Raw genomic sequence first — 23,724 nt, 5'->3', positions numbered from 1 at the left:
TCCCGCAGAGTGGCAGCAGGTGATATCCCACAAGAGATGCCCTAGAGGGCCTCAGTCAATGTGCCCATCTGAATCGAAAAGACTATGATAACAGGGCCCCACCTCTACCACTCATCTCCTCAATACAAGTTTGACTGCTTAGGGGCAGTGAGCTAGAGGACATACTAAAGCCATTTGAACAGCAATCCCACCTGGATATCCCAGTGAATGGCAGTGGGAGGACAGATGGTCTGTGAGTGGATTGATCTACCGCCATGATGCATCTACCTGTCTGGGGATATGGGGAATGACACCTAGGAAAAATGTGTGGCATCACATTCACTGTGAATTGAGACAGGCTTCCTCAGTAGCAGGAAGGAATGCAAACACTTTAAATATCCTCCTCACCTCCCTGGGACCATGTAGGGAATCTGCATATATCTCACCTTATGGCCGGTAATGGGCAGACTCTCTTAGGACCCCTCAGAGGAGGCAAATACGCAAGCTACATTGCATTTATAATAGCAATCTACAAGATTGCATGGAACTTTTCCTGCAGGAAAAGAAGTACAAAGCGAGCCTCATCAGATCAGACCTCAAATCCTATTGCACAAGTTCTGTAGAGTTGTCCAAGGGGTAGACAGGAGAAAACTACAAGCCCACCATGAAGCACCCAAACCTTCTTACTCAAAAAGCAACCCCATATAAATTCGTAAGGTCCCCTGATGCATTCAGAGGAAGATAGACAGTCTACTGCACTTCATTAGAAACTAGCCAGTCTCCAACAATCCTCCTGGATCCCACACATAGGACGTGGTGCCACTGCACCTAGAAAATATTCCTTTACAACATCCTTATCAGAGAAATGCAAGTGGCCAAACTGATGGATGTAGTCAACTACAAAACACAGACCACCGATTTGGAAAAACTCTCCACTACTCATTTCCAGAGGCGCAGTGCATTTTTGCTTTCCAGGAGAAGGACACAACCCTTCTGTTTCTCATTCATTGGAGACAATAACAAAGTGGAGGTGCACAATCTGCAGGAAAGAAGCACAATAAATTCCAGGCTCAGAACCAGAGAAGGACAATGAGGACAGCAGCACGGCTTGTAACAGCTAGGGATCCCGCCTGTTGTGGCAGACCCCAGAACACAGCCTGACTTATAGTAAACACATACAAGTGGCACAAGCCAGGGTCCTCCTATGCCTATAAAAAGTCACTGCTAAGGAAGAGTCTAGGGTGAAAGTAGATAATGGCAATGGTGAACTCAACTTGTAAAATGTTAGTTTGTTTCATGGTCTCTCCCACACTTCTCTAAAGATACTACTACGAAAGGGTTGTAGCAATTCTAGTACCTGCCAAATGTATACACTTGCAACACTGTACATGCCATATATAAACCGGGAGAACTTCTTTAAAGCTAGCATTTCTGATATATTACACGTAGGAGAGGGGATGTCCTCAGAGGGGTATAAGAATTAGGTTATGGAGGGCAGTAAAGACAGGACAAAGTCAAGCATGACCTATCTAATAAAGGGGAAGGAACCGGTGAGGGTCATGAATCTGTGGCAATAATAACAGTTGCCACAAACTATACCTTCCTTTTTGCTGTCCATAGAATATTCACAAAAACTGACCACTTTTTTGTGGCAGACACACACAATGTGAATAGGGTATGGTTATCAAACACAGCCCAGTTAGACAACTCAGACCATTGGAATATTGACTCAAAACTATAAGGATCGAAACGCAGTGTGCAGCAGAGACTGTACAGTCTTAGTGGCAATCTCCTAACAGACAATATTTCATTAAATTATTGTTTTGTTATCTGATAACAGCAAGACATTGACAGCAGATCGAAACAATACAAGAGCCAATTCTGTGGTATGTCAAGTGTTTACCTTTGACATGCAATGATCAGATTAGCTAAATGGCAGTGAGCTACTTTATAAACTGTTTTATTTTCAGACACCAGTAAGAACTGATGTGTGGGATAAGTGAAATTCTTACTGATGCCAAAGGGGATGCAGGAAAGGTCGACACTGGTACATTTCTTCTGGTGATGCTTGAAGCACTGGGAATTTTGGGAGACCGAGTCAAACAAGCAGATGAGATATATAGCAGTGCTCACACTAAGACCCCTAAGGTGGTTTAGTTAGGGGGCCACTGTTGCTCTGAAGGAGGCAGGTGTGACTAACTTGCTAATCCAAAGATATCAGAAGGTTCGCGGTGTCTGGAGGTGGCATACGACTGACTGTAGTGAGAAAGTCTTCAACAGCCAGCCCTAAATGTATGGGTAAAGTGGAATCACCAACCTCTGAAGATGGGTGGAGACCACCACCATCCTTTTTGTGAACACCCAAGAGGCGCTGGTAAGGCAGCAGGGGAGCATGGCAAAATGAATATGTTGAAAATACTGCTGGCCCATCTTGAACCACAGGTAATGTCTGTGAGACTGTAGGATATGCACATGGCAGGACGCGCCCTGTATGTCCAAGACAACCATTCAGTCGCCTCTATCCAGGGTGGACATAACTTGGACCAGTGTGTGAGAAAGTGCCTTCTTTCTTGCATGGTATGCCCCCACTTTTTGCTGAATTGCTGAATGTACTTTGACTGAGTGTACCCTGGACTCCTGCCAATCAGGTGCCCAGGGCCTACATTCCTTCCCTAAAAACCCAAAACGGCAAACCCTGGCCACATGTCAGCCCCCGGTAAATGGTACCCTAGGTATCCAGGGCCTTGTGACCAGGGAAGGCCTCTAAGGGCTGCAGCACTCATTGTGCCACCCTTAGAGGCCCTGTACCCTTACACACACACACTGCCCTTGCAGGTTGGGTGTCTGGGTGCAAGACAAAAAAAAGAGTCGACATGGCACACATCCCTGTGTGCCATGCCCATCACCTACACTGCCATGGCATACATCAGCCACCCCTCTAGCTGGGTGCCCTATGACAATGGTGTGGGCACAGGAGCAGGAGCCCTGTGCCCCTACAGTACCCAGGTCCATTCCTGGGCGCTGTAAGTGCAGTGCTGCCATTTAAGAGTACATGGTGCTGAGAGCTCGTCAAACACGAACTCCACAGCACTGAAGACTGAGAAGTTTGATATCAAACTTCTCAGCACATTAAACCCACACTGATGCCAGTGTGGGATTTAATGTACCCAGCACCCCAGAGGGCATCTTAGAGATGCCCCCTAAAACCTAACCTACAATCCACGTCTGTTCTGAGGCTGCCTAGGCTGCCACACAGCAGAAATGTTGCTGGACCCCTGGGTAGGAGAGCCCCCTGCTCTCTTGGGCCTGAAACAAAGCACATCCTGGGTGAGGTGCTAAATCTCCTCCCCCCCAGGATGGGCAGGAGGAAGCTTCAAAGACATGCCGCCTCTGTGAGCTTCCCCAGGCCACTGCAACCACCCACTCTGGTGGGAAGCTTGGCCAGAAACCCCAAATAAGGACAGGGGATGTGCCAGCCTGCCAACCTCACCCCTTAGGTGGGGGAGGCGAGGTGAAGCACATCCCCGGGCTCTCGCCATCTTGAAGATGGGAAGCCCTACCCTATCAGGACTAGGCTACTGCCTCCCTCTCACAGGAGAGAGGCAGGATAGGGGTGTACCCACCCCAGGACAGGGACCCATTGGTCCATGCCCTTCACCTACCTGTAACGCCCTTAAATATAGTATTTAGGGGCACCCTGAACCTTCCTTCCTCAGATTCCAGATTCCGAAATACAAAGAAGAGCAAGAAGAAAGAAGGCCTGCCCTGCAGCTGTTAAGAAGAGGAAGACACCAACTGCTTTGGCCCCAGCCCTACCGGCCTGTCGACCCTCGAACCTGCTCCTGCTCCAACCAGTCATCTCTTGTGGCCAGCAACCTCACAAACCCCGGAGGACCTGGCTATCTTTTGGCTCTAAGCCCCTGGGACTCCCATGAGTAGAGGCTCTACTCAAAACCTACTTCTAATCCGTGGCATCAGCCCGGAACCGCGAACCCAGCACACACTGCACTTGCCAAGCCTGGCCGGTGCCAGAGTGAACAAAGACCACGAGGATGACCCCACGGCGACTATGACCCCGAGTCCGGCACCCAAGGCCCTCCCTCGACACTCCTGAAGAAGCCTGCAGCCTCAGAACAAGGTGCCCCCCCTACCGCGATCAACAGAGGGTAAGATTTCCCGACACCAAAAGGCACCCCTGCACGCGACGCCCCGCGGCCCCCTGTGCCCAATCCCGGGGTACCTTCCTATCCTCCAACTACCCAACTTACCTCTCGAAGTGGTGGTGGCACCTGAAGAATCCTCATCCCCGAGCTTGCAGTCTTTTTCTAAACCGGAGATTTCCCATTGAAATCAATTGAGCGCCCGAAGGCACAAAAGCACCCTGCACCCAGCCGCCCGAGTGGCTCTGGCAGTGCAACCACCACACCTACCTACTACCCCACTTGCCCCGAGTAAGTGACCAGGAGCCCAGCTCCAACAGCCGGGTGGCTTGCTAGTCCTAACTCTCTCTGCACCCGGCCGCCCTAGTGTCGCTGGGGGTGAACCAACTGTACCTACCTGACCCTGGGGGACCCCTGAGTCTACCTCAACTCTGCCAATCGAGTACTTACCTTTAAACCGATAACTCTATTTTCTTCATAGGGTAATATTGACTGTCTTTTTCCTGAAATTTCTTCTAAGTGTGGACTTTTCAAATCTTAAAATATTCACCAAAAATCAGCCGAGTAACGAAAACGAAAATACTCACCTGCTCTTAGGCGAGCTCCCAGTGCTGGATCTTGGTGCCCAGCACTGACTGTTTTCTGTGAAATTTCTTCTAAGTGTCAATTTCTGCAAGCTTTAAATATTCTTTAAAAATCGTATAATTTCTGAAAACGTAATTGCTTACCTGTTTTGGATAAAGGTCCCAGTACTGAGTCTAGGTACCCAGTACTGGATTACAAAAGTAACGAGAACTTACTATACCTGTAACTTAAATGTTCTGCCGTAGGGAATCATTGACTGTTTTCTATTAAATATTTTTTAAGTGTCAACTTTTGAAATAGCTAAATATTGGTTAAAAATCATCACAGTAATTAAGTCGACTTTTATCACTTGATTCCAAGTACTGACCCAGGACTGAATCTAGGATCCAGTCCTGGAATTCCAAAAGTAATCCTAAAAGTAATCTGTGGCAAATAACTAGAAACTTCCATTGAGCTCAATGCATTATTGTGTTTAAAATAGTGTTGCCTACTGCAACCACTTGTAACTGTTTACAAAAGTCAATTGCATATTGCAAAAGTATTTATATAAAGCATCTCATTCTGAGAAAGAATATTTTAATGCCAATTGTTGGTTCTAAAATAAAACAAGCATATATTTTTTTTATATATAAACCATTGTCCTAGAGTTCAGTTATTGAGTGTGTGAGACCATTTGCTGACTGAGTGTGTACAACAAATGCTTTACACTGTCCTCTGATACTGCCTTACTGCTCGACCAAGCTACCACTTTAGAGAGTAAGGTTATATCTAACTTTAGCCTCGGCCAAACCCTTGGGGACTGAGGACTCTGTACACCCTGTACCTATTAGGGAACAGTATATACAGAGCCACTTTCTCACACAGTGTGAGCATTTTTAATCTGTCCTTCCATAGGAAGGAAGAGGACCAAGCCCTCCACGCTCTGATGTATGGGGAAGTTTTGGTTGGTTGGTGAGAAATGGAAGAGCATAACTCTTTTGGACATTCTGGAGGACCCATCGGTCTGATGTGATGGACTGCCACTGTAGGAAAAAAGTTACTTATTTGTAATTATGGTTTTGAAGCTTGAAACTCTTGTAGATTCACATGGTTTGCACAATCACGCCATCTAGTGGTAGGGTCCTGTAGAGTCCTTATTGCTTCCAAAGGTTTGTTAATTTGTGGTTTAGGAGACAACATGGGGGGGGGGGGGGGAGTCCCAATAGGACATCAATCGTAATCCCACAATGCTCATGTGCGTGCCCACTATGTTAGAATCTTTTTTTTTCTTATTCCTCCACGAACCTCATGCTAAGGGGAGGCAGCAGGGTTGCAGAAAAGTTTTCGGCTGCAAAACCATAATTACAGGTATCTGGTTACTTTTGCAGCATGAAATCTCTTCTAGATGATTCACATGCTTTGCACAGATTGTGTAGCGGCATTTCTTGTCTTGTGGTGGTGGGTAGAAGAGAGAGAGGAGGCACAAATATTCTTCACCACAGCCTGCACTACCTCAAACTTCTTTGCATAGGTGTAATTCCACGCAATGAAGGTTTGTGAATGTATGTTGAGAAGACCAAGTAGCTGCCCTGTATGGAGACAAATGCCATAAAAGTAATTGTAGGCTCTTTCCTCCGAGAGGAATGTGCCTTTGGTTTGTCGAGCAAAGGATGTCCGCTCAAGAGTAACGTAGTTGGATAGTATGTCCAATCCATATGGCAATAGTGTTATTGGAGACAGCAGTCCACTGAGCTTGAATTGAATGTCCTACAAAAACTGCTTGTGTCTTCTTGATGCAGTGTCTCTCTTGCATGTAGTATAGGACTGCCCTTCTGACATCGCAAATATCTACACCAACTTCGCACACCGACCCACGACCAGAGAACTCATCGCTAACCTACTCACTGCCAACCAAGATGGTCATCTGACAAAATTGACAACCATCACCAGAAACATAGCAGCAATCATGCGGACCATCCGCTCAGGGACCCAAACGGAACCCATGCTCCCAAATCAACAACCTAGGAACATCGTCAGCACCACCCTGACCCACATCATCAACACCATCATCACATGCGCCACTTTCCCGGATAAATGTAAACTTGCAGAAATCAGCGCCCTCCTCAAGAAGCCCACAGCCGACTCAAATCAACTGAACAACTTCTGACCCATCTCCCCGCACACCTATCAGTCATAGTATTTGAGAGGACCATTAACAAGCAACTCTCAAACCACTTCAAACTTCACCATATTCTAGACAAACACAACCAGGATTCAGAAAGAACCACAGCAACGAAACACTAATCGTTGCCACAGACAACATTCGAAACATCTTGGACCGAGCAAAAACAGCAGACCTCATCCTGCTTGATCTCTCTGCGGCCTTCAACACTGCCTTCCACAACACCCTCATCAGAGGAGTCCATAAGATTGTCATACAAGGATCCGCTCTCAAATGGATCTGTTTCTTCCTCACGGGAAGAACCTGAAGGGTCAGCCCCACTCTTTTCAACATATACATGACACTTCTTACCAAAATCATCCGATCACATGACATCACCATCTCCTCCTATGCAGATGACACTAAACTCATCCTCTCCCCGACGGACAAGATAAACACCACCAGAATCAACTTCACCAACTGCATGCTAATGGAAGCAGACCGGATGCTAACCAACTGCCTGAAGCTCAACTCTGACATGACGGAATTACTGCTTTATGTCTTTACGGAGTGTCTTCCAATCTCGTACACCTCATGCTTAAGTCTTGGTGTTCCCCCTGGGCCTCATGCACCTCTAACCCTTCTCCTCCACTGACAGAGCACCATTCTTTTGCTTCTCTGTCTCCAACATGCCCTCCATGTCTGTGCTCACTGAATGTGCACAAATGATGTTGCCTCTACACTAGGGTTTTTGGTTTAAAATAGGCGAAAGGAACACAGTCCTCAAGGCAAGCAGAACACACAGACTGGATGTTCAGAGGGAATGTTTGGTTGCAATTTGGGCAAAATTTGAAGAGCTGCTCTTGCTCTAAAATGGCATTAAGGAACCTCAGGGATCCCACTTCGACAAAGGAACATTCTCCGAGTGTCGATTCCTCTTGACTAACCCCTGAAAAACCTATCTCCAGAAAGGAGCGCAGATCTCTGCTCTCATGGCTGCTTTCCATATTTCCTGGATAATTGTTTTGCCAACCTCTGTCAAATAATGTCAGGAGCTCTTCAATGAATCTCCGTACCCAACTGCGGAAAAAAAAAATCTACGTTTGTGGGCACGCACATGGGAATTGTGGGATTATGGTCAACATTATATAGGGGCTCTGCCCATGTCAACTCCCAAATCACAAACTAACTATTGGAAGCAATAATGACACTTCCAGACCCAACCACTAGATACCGGGATTGTGCAAAGCAAGTGAATCTAGAAGAAATTTTATGCTGCAAAATGCTTGATTCGGTCTCCCAAAGGGTGGTTGTGTGTTACTAAGGGCAACCTACAGCCGTTTTGCAGTTCATGCTGTAGGGGTGTTGGACTGAGAAGAGTGTTGTCCCTGGTGGCTGCATGATATCTACTTGATCCCCGGCTGCGAAACGACTGGGGTGGCAGGGTCTGACATACTCTATAGACCAGACCTCTGGAGTAACCTCAGAAGGGGCAAAACTAATGGGGTAACTGATGAGCTGGACTGGAAGCACGAAAGGAACATGCCGTTGCTCTACTTTCCTTAAAGCGTTTGAGGACATAGTCTGCCCCCTAATCAAACAAGCAGGATCTAGCGAAATGCATATACATGAGGGATGTCTGCACATCTCTGGGGAAGCCAACAGATCTTATTTACGCATGTCGGCACAGTACCACACTAGTCGCCACAGGCGACTAAAGCAAACAGTGGTATCAAGGCCAGCCTTAATTAATGCTTGGCAGCATCCTGGCTGTCCTGACTTTTTTGATCCAAAGAGGCCCAAAACACCTCTAGGACCGCCTGCTAAGTCCTACAGCGCATGCTTATAACAGCCTAAAAAGCAGACCCTTTTGATAAACCGAAACTCCCAAGCTGGCTGAAGGGAACATTCGCTTTCAGAATGCATCAATCCTTTTTGACTCCAAGTCTGGAGGATTTGTAGGGCACGAAACAGGATTTTCTTTGCTCGTAGAAGCCTAGACCACAACATTTTAAGGAATAGGACACTCCATAAGAAAATCTGGGTTGCCAGGGCAATCAGTGGAGCATGGCCACTTGCCTATTTACTGCTGGGCAAGAGCAAGGCTTAGCCAAAGAGCTAATTAGGGTGTTGGGGCCTTTTGAAATGGAAGTAAGGGATCAGATGAGGCTGGCCCAGAGTCACTTAGGACATTTGTCTAGACTGCAACAGAAGGCAGCTGCCGCACATCTAACCACTATGGAAAATTGTAGGAAAGTAGGAACTGCTTTCATGGTCAAGACCACTTTTGGCTAGTGTCATTACTGTTTCTGACTAGTCTGACTGGGACTAAGGTACCCAGGGCATAGGTGCACCAGGGGTCCCCATAGGCTGAAGCATGTATTATGCCACCCATGGGAGACCACTCAATTTGCAGCTACAGGCCTGCCATTGCAGCCTGTGTAAGCTGGTGCTAGCACCACTTACAAAAGATATAGGTCTAACTATATCTAGGGTCACTACACTTAAAACCTATAGGGGTCCTTGGTTCTACAGCCCATGGAGTCCATTCTCCCGGGCTGTGAGACAGCCATATGACATATAGAGGGGCACCGCGTCACTATGCAATGACCATCTCAAAACTGGCTATAACAAACACTATTATGTTTGGTATCAAACATGTTGGAATCATACCCTCACACCGTAAACGGTGTGGGAGGTATGATTCTATGCAACGTAAAGCTTTGGGAGGCCCTCGGTGCTCCCGGTACCAGTCTTCCAGACCCGGACAGTCAGCCAGGGCTGCTGCCGGCCAGAGACACACTTCTGCCTTCCTGCTACGGAGCCAAACTAGGGCAGGGGAAGGCAAGACAATAGGTTTCCTGTCACAGGGAGGTGTGACCATCTCCCAGACAGGAATGAACGTATTGAGACAGGGTGGGGGTGCTTGCCAGCGCCACTAGACTGCTTTTAATGACACATTGGTGCCCTCCTTGCATACTCCAGTTGAAACCAGTTCAGGGAACCATTGGCTCCTGTTCTGGCGCAAAACTGGACAAAGGACATTGGTGTATCCTCCCCACTGTCCAGCCCCTCCTCTGGGAGGGGCCCTTGAATTGTCCCAAACCTTTCATTGAAGTACTTAAGGGCTTACCTGAAGGCGGGTCCCTGGATTCGTCATAGGACAAGATTCAGACCTGAAACCACTTCAACCGTCTGGGCACTTTGGACTTCGCTTTGGGAACCAAGACTGCAACTGGGAAGACTCCAGCTGCTCCTGATCATGTTGCCCTGCCAGTCTTCTGCAACGTCTGTGCTCCATACAGGTTCTTCACAAGGCCTGTGGACATCCAGGACACCAGAAGGAATTCCCTTGGAGTGAAGGAGTCACACCCCTGCATCTGCAGGCACCGCAACAAAGCAGACTGGTCTGCTGTTCCTGAGCTCCTACGGACGCCGAAAGGCCCAGTAACACAGGTGGTGGTTCTGCAACTCCTTCGAGGCCTGCACTGTTCTCACAGCAAGTTTGAAGTCAGTAGCCCTTGTTGGAACCACTGGAGCAGTACCCCTGTGCACCACGTCGATTTGCCGTTGCCACGGCTTGTTAACTCTCTCCTCCAGAGATCTTCGGGATCCAAGAAGCTCCAGCCTCAAGCATCTCCTGCAGCCAAGATCTTCACCTGCACCGCATCCTCTGCACCGCGGGCTTTCATCCTTTGGGGATCTGCCCAAGGTCTTCTTGTGAATCCTGTGCCTCTGGCCTGTGAGTCCTCGAGGGTCTTCTTTGGCTACAGTGGGCTCCCCTCATTGCTTGGGCTTGCCCTGACTCCCCTGCTTGTGGTGAGTCTCCTGGACCTTGCTGGTGCCGACATTGCACCTTCTTCAACTTCCACGCTGGTTGCAGTTGCCAAGGCTTGTTGGTGGTCCCGCCGGACACCGACCCCTCAACTCTCAACATCCGATTTGGGACAGCTCGTATCCAGCTCCTGGTCATCCTCGGAGCCGCCTGGTCCGCACAGCTGCAGTTTGAAGGTCACCGCCAGCTTCCCTGCAACACCCAACATCGGGTGGGCAATCGTCTTCCGTGCCTCCTGGTCACTCCTGAGTGACATAGACTCGGCCCCCTCTGCTTGCAGGTTCTTCACACCTTGAATCCACCTTTGGGTTCCACCGGACACTTTCACCTTCTCCATCAGCAGCATCTTTCCATTGGGTTAGACTGCAGCTTCCGACGCCACTTCACACCGATGCACCCGGCTTCCCTGGGGCAGGTATCCTGGTTCCTAAGGAATCCACGGGTGGGGTGGCTCTCCATCCTTCTGTCTTCCACTGGGTTTCTTCAGGGTTCGCTGGGAAGGGCCCTTCTTTGAAATTGCAACTGCGACTTATCCATTGACTTGTATTGATCATGCGGATCGTGGTCCTAATTAGCACACAACCTCTGTGGGGCTCCTAGTCACTTACCTCAGGTGGTTCCTTGGGTCCACGATACTTCTACGTCTTCTGGGTACAGTCTTGACTCGAGTCGTGGTTCGCATTCCACTTGATTATGTTCTGGTAAAACAAGCTGGTTTACACTTCTTCTGGACTAAGCCTGAAGTCTACTCTCCACAGCTACCACTTAAGGTTGTTTAAAACCACTAAAATCACCATAAGGGTTGTCTGGATTGGTGCAAGGTGCCCACTTACAGATGTGTACACCATATACCAAGCCAGTTTCTGAAAAGAAACTTCACAAACTGCAACACACCGAGAGTAGTGCATGTGATCCCCTGCGAGTTACAATAACATTGGGGTGACCACTCGCAAGGTGAAAACCAGAATAGGTGAACACAGCAGTAACCTTAGATGTGGTCAACCAACAACGAAGATGTGCACCCACTACATGGGAAAGAAATGCACTGTATCAGATTACCAGTGGGTGGTCCTCAAGAACATATGAGACTTTTGGGGGGAAAAACCTATGGGTTTTTAAACTCAATACACAAAATGTGGGCCTAAATAACAATATCCTGTGGGGTCCATTCATGGTATAAATACTCAGGCATATCTACTAGCGCTCTACTGAGGGGCGCTATTATGCCAACATATCTAGGAAGGACTCTTCCTCCCTTACACCAGAGGCTGACCACATCATCTCAGTGGGTATTATGCCAGAGATTTACTCACCAACTTTCCTTTTAATCAATACACCAGTTGGATTCTATTACAAAATCTATCTTATGTTTTTAAAGCAGTCGAAATAAATGAATTCTACAGAGCCAGATATTTTAATCAAACGTTTTTTCCTTTACCTCAATTCTCGCCAATGAAATGCCACATCTCCCTACACATTACAAGTGCGAATCAATTTGGTAGAGAGGAACCAAGTCAAAGATACCATGCATCATTAACTACATTATTTACACCAGGCATGTGTTCAGAACCAGGAAATGGTTTCATTAGGCGCAGCCATTTTGTCTGGGTGCACGGACCAGTTCTCTGGCACTCAGGGTTCAGAACGAGTCACATGTGTTACACCCGGTCGCACTCAGATCACTTAGAACTGGTCAAGCGGGGCAACATTCAGGCCCCGGTGATGGGCTCTCAGGTTAATTTGCTGAGACGAGACCTTGATGCAGTAAGTACGGCATAGCAAATACATTACCTCAATACAGGAAAAAGCTTTTCTTGCTCATATTGATGCACACACACACACGCACACAAACACAAACGCACAAGCGCACACACAGAGTGTGACTACAGGCTCGCCTTCCCACCGGAAGACCTATGGAGCAAAATTATTGCTTTTTATAATATGTAATGTCTTCAATCCATGTATTGTATTGTGTAGTATGTCTGTTGTAATTGAGTGCCTGATCACAGGGGTCATTGTTTTAGTACATGTGCTCACAAACACGTCATCAAGTATCTTTACCTGCCTGCATGGGTTATAATCACTTAGATGTTTTTAAGCAAATTGCATTACGCCCCATGCCTATTATACTGGTGTGAAGCGTTTTCTTTCACAAAAATGTGCTATTTATTATGGCAGGCTAATTCTCTCCTTATGTTACAGGTATCACAGAATATAGTACAAGTAGGTGAAAAGTGCATTTGCGCATGCAGAGTGAGTGAAGTCGCTGTTATTGGATAATTTAACTAGGAGTGTGTAGGAAGCTGGCTCTGTATATACTATACCAAAGTGAGGTATAGGGTGCACAGAGTCCAGTGGATCCCCAAAGGTAGGCAGAGGTAAAGTTAGATAGCACCTCACTCTCTATTTGTGGTAGTGTGGTCGAGCAGTAAGGCACTATCAGAGGACAGTGTTAAGCATTTGTTGGGCACACTCAGTCAGCAAATGAATTCACACACTCAAAGACTGAATTTCAGACCAATTTATTTTCTATAAAAATCTTTTTAGTCATTTTATTTTCTAGAACCAAGCAAGCCTGGCACAGGTAAGTGATGAGTACTTTGCAGTAAATATACAGTTGTAATACGGTTTGGACTTGTAATAGTATATGCACTTTGTTTTGACTTACACTATGGTTTCAGAGAAATGCAATACTTTGTAAATACAGTACATAGACTTGAATGGGCTATTCAGTAAAATTACAGGTAAGTTACTTTTGAGATTACTTTTCGTACTCAGAGTAGTATACCTGGATACGACTCTGGGACATTTCCTGCAAACAGGTAAGTAAAATCGTTTTTGTTAGTTAGTGCAATTTTAAAGAATTTCTTTAGGTTTTCAAACTCCACACTTGGAAACTTTTCCAAGAAATAGAGTTAATGTTATCCTATGGAGGAAAATAGTGTTATCGGTTTTAAGGTAAGTAGAGGGAGTTGAGGTTCTGTTGGTAGATTCAGGGGTCCCAAAGGGTCAAGGATGCACTCTTGTTACACCCTCAGCGGCACTAGGGCGACCGGGTGCAGAGTGCTGAGGCCCAATGTTATCCAACGGTTGGCGGCTGCTGGCGAGCAGGCCACTTGGCTGCGGGAGCAAAGCTCCTGGACTTAAGCTCGGGGCAAATGGGGAAACAAAGTAGCACCAAAGGAGCAACCTCAGCGGCACTAGGGCGGCCGGTTGCAGGGTGCTGTTTCGACATCGGGCGCCCTGTTTTCAATAGGGAACCTCCGGTTTGCAAAGGCACTGCAGTCTTGTGGACGAAGGTCTTCTGGATGCGACCACCACTTCGAGAGGCAAGTTGTTAAGTTAGGGGTTGGTTAGGCACCGTCGGTTTGGGCACACAAGGCCGTGGGGAGGCGGGTTCAGGGGTGCTTTTTGGGGTCGGATCTTTTTACCAGCTCCTGGTCGCGGTTGGGGGGAGGGGGACGTTGTGGATTTAGGCTGCAGATGTCGGCTGGAGGCAGATCAGGGGTCGCCGGATCTCTGGTCAGGATCGCCAGGGGAACCTCCTCATGGTGTTTGCCCACTCGAGCTCGGGCCGTGGACGGCGGGTGTACAGTGGTACGGATTTGCGGTTTCTGGCCGGGGCCAGAGGTTGCAGATTAACAAATCCGGTGTTCACAGGAGACAAAGTCTTTGGGGTTGAAGGAAGGCAGGCCCTCCGGGGTTTTCGAGGTTGCTGGCTGCAGGACACACTGGGATTTCGCAGGAGCAGGTTCGAGGGTGGGGCCAAGTCAGTGGGCGTCTTCCTCTTCTTAGCTGCTGCACGGCTGTTCCTTCCTTCTTGTAGTTTCTTCTTGTCTGAGGAAGCAAAGTTAATGGGTGCCCCTAAATACTAGATTTAGGGCGTTACAGGTAGGTAAAAGGGGGTACACCCCCTATTCTGCCACTCTCCAGTGCCACTCTCCAGTGGGAGGGGGGGCACGAGCCTGTCCCTGGTTGGCTGAGTCCCCCCATCTTCAAGATGGCGTGGACTGAGAGTTTTGCTTCACCTCACCTCTACCACCTGAGGGGTGGAATTAGCAGAGGTGGTCACACCTCTCTTCCTCACTTGTTTTTCCTGCCGGTTCACCCGCCCAAAGTGGGGGTCAGAACCAGTGGGGACCAGTTGCTGAGAGCAGCAAGTGGCCTGAGGAAGCTCACAAAGGCGCCAACCCTTTGAAGCTCCCCCTTCGTGAACCCTGCCCATCCTGGGGTAGGAGGCTTGGCACCTCGTCCCAGGATGTGCATTGTTTCAGGCCCCAGAGAGCAGCAGGCTCTTGACCCAGGGATCCAGAAACATGTCTGGTGGTGGCAGCTGAAAGCAGCCACTCAGCCTGGACACTAGTGGTAGGTTAGTTTTCAGGGGGCATCTCTAAGATGCCCTCTGTGTGCATTTTTCATTAAATCCCACTCTGGCATCAGTGTGGGTTTAATGTGCTGAGAAGTTTGATACCAAACCTCTCAGTTTTCAGTGTAGCCAATATGGTACTGTGGAGTTCGTAATGACAAACTCCCAGCACCATAAACTCTTAATGGCAGCACTGCACTTACAATGTCTAAGAATGGACTTCGACACCGTAGGGGTACAGGGCTCATGCACCTGTACCCTCACCACTGGTATAGTGCACCCAGCTAGAGGGGTGACCGACCTATGCCAGGGCAGTGGGTTGCAGGCATGGCACACAGATGTGTGCCATGTCGACTCTTCACTTTGTTCTGCACCAAAACACGCAGCCTGCAAAGGCAGTGTGTGAGTGTAATGGTACATGACCTCTAAGGGTGACACAATAAGTGCTACAGCCCTTAGAGTCCTTCTCTGGTCACAGCGCCTTGGGTACCTGTGGTACCATTTACCAGGGGCTGACTTGTGGGAAGAGATGCCAATTGGGTTTAGACTTCAATGCAGTTTTATGGAAAGAATATAGGCCCTGGGTACCTGATGAGTAGGAACTCCGGGCATACTCAAAGTACATCAGCAATTCAGCAAAAAGTGGGGCAACCATGCAGAAAGAGGGAACTTTCTCAAGTGGTATCAGGAAGTGTAATTCTTGGTCCTGACGATAACCACAGGGAAGGGTGGCTTGAAACATGTAGAGCATTTAGAAAGTAGGGTAATTAAAACCATACATACTTTCTACATTTCTTCCTTTTTATTCACACAGTCTGGAGGACAGAATAAAGCATAGCTTTCCTACCCGGTAGGTATTTTTAATTCACAATTAAACCACCTCCAAATCATCATGTGGTGTATACCATTTAGCACTACCGTGTATTCCACAAGTAGCAGCACGCCTCGTTCCACTGCGGAAAAGGAAGAACCCTATGATGAAGCATGCCACCAAAGGGTAACCCTAGTGGGAGAGGGTTATACAAAAAAAGCCTTGTGCTTTTTCTGCCTGAAGGAGGTTTAGCACACACTACAGAGTAGGGCTTCAGTTTTTAATCAATATATTTGTAACTAGGAGGACGAGGCCCCTGCTGGAAAATTCCTCAAATCTCCCCCTATTTCTTTGATGCTTTTTATTATGACCATTTTTAATGATAAGTTTAGTATTAAATTGTATGTGATAAATATGCCTTTTCTTTTTAAAAGTGAACACACTGATGGGTCATTGATTTTTTTCAAAATATTGTGTGTTTTGCACAGTTGTGAGTTTCAACCCCACACCACCTGCCCTTGATTTCCCTGCCTCTCTACCTCGAGTCCAGAGCTTAAAGGTTGTATTGGGTGCTCAGTTCAGGTCCAACAGTACAATAGCTTCAAGGCTTTGTCTCAGATTCTCTGCTGATCATTTTCATGGACATTTGATGGGTCAGATTTTGTTTTAGCCCCACTATTCAGTAGTTACATCACTCATATGTTATAGAGACCTTAGTAAAGCAGACTATGTGCAAAAACAAAAGGGGATCTGGACTGTACACATGCAATGAGAAGGAGTTTTATTTACAGTGTGAACATTGTTCTATAAGTGCATTTGTAATCTTCAAGTGACATGCAACTTCCTAGCACGGCAACCCACTCAGTCAACCCACAAGGGTCGATACTTTCACTGTAATCAAATTAGGCCTGCCAACTCCTAATATAATTCTGTGAAATGGATAGACCGAGGTACAAAGCTGCATAGAAAAACATTTCTCTTTTACTCTTAAATATGAAGCTTTGATGACAACTCCAATTTACTACCTTCTTTTTATGTTCCACTGGCTTCCTTACTTCGTTTTATACTGGAGTACAAAGACTCCTTGTGCATCAATGTTAAACAGGCAATCTTCTAAAGGCTCACTCAGGCTTGCCAAACTACATCATTACAAGCCCTAAATTATTGTCCAACTGTAAAACAATACATTGGCATACATTAGCACTTTAAAGGCAAACTTATTGTGATTGAAAATTCCTAAATTATGTATCCACATCTCTTTTTTGTTGAGCTCAAAACTAATTACCTATTTATTCCGAACCTTTCAAAACTCGTAGCATCTGAATTTTGTTGACAGATGAGCCATGCACTAGAGAGTGTGCCTCTTGGTGAGGAGATCGGTGGGAGGATTTTCTCTGTGAAGTTGGGGTACAGAGGGGATACGTGAGTTAGGTGAGGATGAAATGGGCCCTGATCCAGATTAAGATGTGATAGGTCCGGTACACTGTTTATACTTTACTGAGCTAATTGCTTCCATGTACATTTTAAGCCGCACATGCCTATCATGTAACTGTATGTTTTGTGCTGGGACGTGACTCCGTAGATGTTCCCGTTTGAAAAATTAATAAAGATGTTTGCAAAAAAACTCATAGTATCAGCTTGTAAGATAGTTCACTGCTGCACTGCATCCAGAAAATCCAGTTCATGCATTTTACATTACACTAAAACTATAAATCTTCCAAAATTTGGCAAAAGGTCAGCAATAATGCAGCAGGTAATGTCTAACCCTTCCATAACTTACTCAGAAGAAAGAAACCTACATCTATATCAGGCACCTTGACAAAAGACCGCTTCCTCAGCTTGCCTTCAATCAACACAGCACAGAGCACACTTGCCCTGAAACAAAGCTGGGAAAGCATAATTGTTTGTTGTTTTGTTTACATGGTATTGCTGCTTTGACGCCGATTGCAATCTGCAGATATTTTGTTATAGGTCATTACATTTTTAATTCATCGACATTAAGGCCCAAGAGTTAAGTCTTGTTTTCTGCCCTTAAAAATAATTCGGTGGATATAGTTTTAAGTGTGGACATTGCAAATCACCTTGTATTATATGAAAAAGTATAATACATTACCCCCAAGATGACCCATCGGACATTCCTACCACTAATTGATATTGTTTAATACATGTGTCAGGATGCGGCCCTAATTGTGAACTGGGACAGTACGATATGCTTCATATACCCCAAACTGACATTTATTAATTTCACGTAGCTAAATATGCAAATGTACGATTGTATAAATGGCACTTTTCTGCACTGATCATAGACAGTGTTGTTCACCCACCCATATGAGGATCCTGCTTTCTTCCCTTAACCCTCCTTCTGGTTATGTTATTGGTTTAATGTTATCAATAAGGTTGTTTGATCGATTAGCTAATTGAAGTGACATGGTGGAGTGAAGCCATACGGGATGTATATATGTAATTATAATATGTACACGTAAAGGATGTTTATACTGTATTGCAACCAGGAAAAAGCATTACGCTGAAAGATTCTTAACTGCATGAGAAACCTGGGGTATGATATCTATCGCTAACAAGGAAGAACGGATGACAGGAAGAACGGATGGCAGTTATATCTTTATGTCATTGCGATGCTATGTTAAACAATCTACATCGTAAACTGCCTACTGGTTCTATATGAAAATATAAATGCTTGCAAACTTTACTGTTCAATGTAAAAAATCAATAAACAGGTCAAACAAATAAAAAATACGTTACCCCCAATACTGTGAAGAGTAGCGTTATGAAGAAAAGCAGAGGTCTGTGTCCCATGCAACAACGAGTCGCCATCAGAAAAAACTGTTCTTGTGCCATCTGACGAACAAGTCTGAAAAGTTTTAAAAGCAATATAAAAAAATGTTTAAAACAGCAGGGCAGAAGCTTCTTGAACACATGCTAAACTGTAAAACTGAAACAGAAAAAACTCACATTGAAAGTTGTTACAACCACAGCTAATTTGTATCAATCTTTAATAACAAGTAGGGATGGGGGAAACTTCTCTGTGTTCATTCTGTGGCATGCGGATGCAAAACTGTGGGCAGTTCTGCTGTTTCCGCATATGTTTGCCATGACTGGAACAAGCATTGGCAAAGCCAAAAGGTCTTGCCTGTGCAAGAGCTACTGGCTTTGGCAATGTGTTTTAGCTATGTTGTACACCAGTGTGGCTGCTGTTCAGCCTGGCTAAAAGTGAGTGGCATAGAGGAGAGCGGAATTGAGTGTAGTGGAGTGTCATGGAGAGGCCTAGAGCGTTGTAGAGTGCAGTAGTGTCATGGAGGAAGCAGCGTGAAAAGGCATAGAATAGAGTAGCCTAGTGTGTTGTGGAGTGGCATAGTGTCACGGAGGGGAGTAGAGCAGATTGTCGTGGAGTGTTGTGGCCTGGCATTCCAATGCCCTTGGGCAGATTTTGTGCCTTATAAAAATAAATAGAACCTGAATGACAGTACGAGCAGCAGATGGCCAGCGGAACAATACTAATGAAATGAAATCAATTAGTACTTGGTCCATGCACCAAAGAAATAAAAGTAAGTGACATGAGCCATATGGTGTCCATTTAGGCGGTAGCTAAAAAGGTCAATTAAGCCAAGAAATGGTAAGTTAAGGGCGGGCTTCAAGCTCTTTACTATATACAATACTCCTCACAGCTACAGCACATGCGCGGGGTTAGGCGAAACCTAAAAAGGAAGGTCTGCATATCAAATGCCCTTCAAAACAAAAATCTAACTATGGACATTAAGGAATACAATCCAGGAGGAATTCGAGTCGTCCAGCACTGTTGGGATGCCTGTCATTGTAATTTACTTAATTACACGAAGTTAATAGCAATGGCTGCCCCCGATAATGCTCTTTAAACCAACCTTTCCTGCAAGACCCTGGCACACAGAATTATGACTTCCATGCTGGGGAAGTCGGTCTCAAGTGTACTACCAGAGGTCCAGACCAAAGCATTTAATACTAGAGTAATTATACTGTCTAACCCCCAAAATCAATTTTAGAAGCAGTTGTGCTAATATTTTTCCCAACTACGGAGCAGTGAAGCAGCCCAACTGCACTACAAGGATGTATGAGGGAAAAAACCAAACCAGGCTAAATACCTGCATTTCGGTTGTCCCGCAGGTATTTTGCCTACCTCAAGTAATAATGTTTATTGAGCCTTACGTGCAACTATAATTCAAAGCTTTGTAAATCTCACAGACCAACAGCAATTATAGAGCGATAACATAATGCCTAAACAAGAATTATTAATTTCTAAACATGTCACCAATGGCCTCCATTGCACAAAAACTGAAAGCCAAAACTAATCACCACTGTGAAAGCACATACAACTTTTACATTTATTAACCCAATTAATACAGCAGCCTTAGGCAAAAGAATACATTATCACTCCTTTTCAAGAGACTCTGGAACAAATCAGGTGCCAGTACATTGCCCTCATTGGTTAACTCCTGTCCAAGAAAAGTTGCCATCAGGTAGGCAATATTAGTCTTTTTTAAGTTTGATCTTATAACCATGTGATGTTAATGTTGTCACTGTCCCGTCAACCCTAGTTAGGTGTACTTCTAGATTGTCCCTGGCGAGATCGATGCCATCAACGTATGATAGAGCCTTGGAATCTGGTTGGAAGATCTCCATGACGCGTGCTAAGAATAGGCCAGGGCTGCATTTTTATACCTCACAGGCAATCGTTTGAATGAGTATGCACTTTGTCAAAACTGAAGGTGGTTAGATATTTGCTTTCAGGCACTATATTCCGACTAAAAACCCACCGGAGATAACCAGGGTTGTTTTGTACTTTCTTCTTACTAGGTTTGTCATTAAATCTGTGCTGTGCGCATTTTGCACTGCTTATGGGCATGTATGAGTGTTTAGATTTCTATAAGCTCAAACCATTTCATAAGATCAATCTGGTTTGGAGGCTAAAACAGTAGTATTCATTGGAGAAAGGCATGGAACTATTATGCTTTGATATTGAAACTGATTTATGTAAGGAGAGGCCTCTTTTTGCATGGTCACTCCCATTTTTTGGGACTAAAGCTGCTGTTTTTTCGGCTCAAAGTGCCAGTGCCCTGACCCCAAAACGTGTATGTTACATTGACTATACACAACTGTCTGACTAACTTACCTGTAAGTCCCTAGTGTATGGTACCCAGGGCATATAAGTTGAAAAGTCACCCCAGGGATTGTACTGGCTGCACAAGAAGCATGTCACTGAAACAACTTTCTGTACTCCTTGGGAGAAGTGCTAACGACTCCTAGGAAAAGAGACAATACAAGCCTGCACTGGAGAAACTGGTTTACTCCCTCATGCAGGAAGCCAAACAGGTGATGGCCCAAAGTCGGGCTTCAAAGGAGAAGCTGCAAATGGGTAACACTTGGGAGAGGAGCTGCTTTACTGTCTAGGCAGACACGCTGGCACTAGGGAAGGGGAAACCAGTTGCCAAACTGGTTTTCTAGGGGCGTATAGCATACTTGGAAGCCACATCTTCGAGTTGAGCTAGGGAGTTCTGGACATCCAGAAAGGGGTTCTGCCATGTTGGGATGGGCAAAAAGGAGGATCTTGGGAAAGCCAGAGGCCACACTTCCCAGGAAGTGGTCATCCGCAGGGAGCGAAACTAGTAAGTCAATAGCTACCAACCGTAACCTACCCTTGGGGCATTTTCGGAGCATAAAGAGGGTTCCGGTGGAACCCAGAGCTCAGATCTGAAATAGACTTGAAGAAGAACGGAAGAAGGACTGCCCTGCTGCACAGTGAAATGAGCAAAGAATAGCTGCACCAATGTGGGCTGCACCTGCTAAACCTGGTGGGTAGAAAAGGAGAAGTGAATGTGCCTGTCAAGTCATGCTCATGGAGAAGTGGTGTCATAGACCGCATTGCATCCACAGCAACCTTGAGCATCATCAGCTTCCTGGATCCCTTGTATCAGGACCACTTCCATAGAAAACCATAGCAAAGGATAACAGTGCCTGGAATGGTCTGAAAACTGATTCACTTGCTGAGGTAACTGATGGCTTTGCTGGTCCCACTGACTGGCTACCTTTCGGAGTTGGCCACCCAAAGAAACTCTAACCAACTGCAATATACCTAGCCAGAGTGTTTGCTCAAAAAGATTTGCTTAATTTACCATTGATTGTTTGTGGCTGCATGAAATGTTTCAAATTAGTATACTCTGTAAATTCTATATCTTTGGAACCCTTTGGTGGATCTCTTTTGTTGCGCTATCTAAAAATACAGCCAATTTTTGCAAATTGGTGTTGGAATTTTTGAGCGTCTCGTTTATTCCTTCTTCAATTGTTTTGGTGCTGTTTAAATGCTTTACACTTGTTCCTATGTGTAAGCCTTGCTGCTCAGAGCCACAGCTACCCAGCGCTGAGCTAGAGGATTGAACAACCGAAACCTACTGGTTCTGAAGGGGCTCATAAGAGTGAGGCTGCACAAGTACACCATATAATATACCCCATTTCCTCACAATTTAGTTTTGCTTTTATACAGCACTTTGCTTTTGGCTTCAAGAGGTATTGATCCTGTGCTTGGGGCTCACTATGTAAGGGAATGACATGTCGAACAGAGGGTTTATCCCACCACGCATAGTTTCAATTGGGGTGGCGTAGTGGGAAAAACAATAACAGATTTAACCCAGATCTCTTGACTGGGGTTGAATCTTTGATTCATTTAACATTCCTTCCATCGTTTGTTGCCGCAGCACTTTTCACCTTAAGTGGGATGGGTATGCCCAGACGTGGGTCCCTTGCTCGCTGTGCCACTGGATTCAAGCTAGCCTGGCTGATGAGGGGGTGTTACCACCGAAACCAGTCACAGGATGCTTGTTTCCAGTCTAAGGAGGACTCGGCTAGGCTGTTCGGGTTGGACTGCTCCCATGAGTAACAGGGTCACGACTGGTTTGCATTTGGCTGGGTCCAAACTGGGGTGGCCTAGTGAGTAAAATAAGATGGATTTAACCCAGTTCTCGACTGGGGGTGAATGTTTGAGTCATTCAGCATTCCGACCACCATTTGTTGCAGTAGCATGGTTTCTATGCAAGGCTGGAGCCTGTCTGACAGCTCACCAACTGGTATAAATTTCCCTATCTCCACAAGTACTATGGGAAGAAAACTACTCTTATTACTTCCTCGCTCAGGGTACTTCCCTAATGAAGACTGAAGGTCAATCATTTTCTGCTAGCATGTCATTCTTCAGCTAAATGTGGAAAGAAGACTGCCTTAATGATGCGTGGTATATTCCCTTCAATTTGTGTATCTAAATAGTAAAGCCTTTCAGGAGGCTTTATATGTTTATCTGAACTCTCAATCTGTCTGAACTCCTCCATTGACCTCACCACCATAAACCTATGGAGAGTGTGATGCACAATTGTTACTTCTACGTCTAGAAGCGCTCTCATGTCCCATTCCTTAGAATTATTTACAGCTGATAAGCGATAATGGCCAAATCCATGAATTAGAGATTGAAAATCTAAAATGTCCCTAGAACAGTAGGGGACATTTAAAAATACCTTGCACAAACTTTCTTTGTAAGCAAATGAAGGGAAAAGGAAGCACAGCAATGTAGGCACATAGGCTGTAGTTATGTTAAGTTGAAAGTAAAAGTGCGTCTTTAAGGGCCTCAAGCCCACAGGTATACCATCAAGCCCAGCAGGTGGCAGTTACCTCAGTTCTAGCTCCTGGTAATAGAATCTTGAAGCACTGAACTTTATTTACTTTTTCCCTTTGGAAATCTTTCCAACTTTCTTTTAAAACATATTTGCAGAGTATTTCGTCCACTAAGTCAATTTAGGTCAGGTCATACTCTGACAG

At 45.8% G+C, this 23,724-nt stretch overlaps 1 protein-coding gene across 2 annotated transcripts in view; it reads right to left on the bottom strand.

Moving 5' to 3' along the window:
• USP9X (ubiquitin specific peptidase 9 X-linked) overlaps positions 1-23,724 on the bottom strand; it is a 1,605,828-nt gene that overhangs the window by 647,289 nt on the left and 934,815 nt on the right. For both annotated transcript variants that reach the window (XM_085622934.1, XM_085622935.1), the window contains exon 27: positions 18,637-18,745. In XM_085622934.1, the coding sequence (XP_085479060.1) occupies positions 18,637-18,745 (109 nt within the window). The remainder of the gene's footprint in view (positions 1-18,636; positions 18,746-23,724) is intronic.

This window comes from Triturus cristatus, chromosome 8, assembly GCF_964204655.1.
Source record: "Triturus cristatus chromosome 8, aTriCri1.1, whole genome shotgun sequence".
Taxonomy (NCBI): Eukaryota; Metazoa; Chordata; class Amphibia; order Caudata; family Salamandridae; genus Triturus; species Triturus cristatus.
This window is presented reverse-complemented; position numbering and strand designations above follow the sequence as displayed.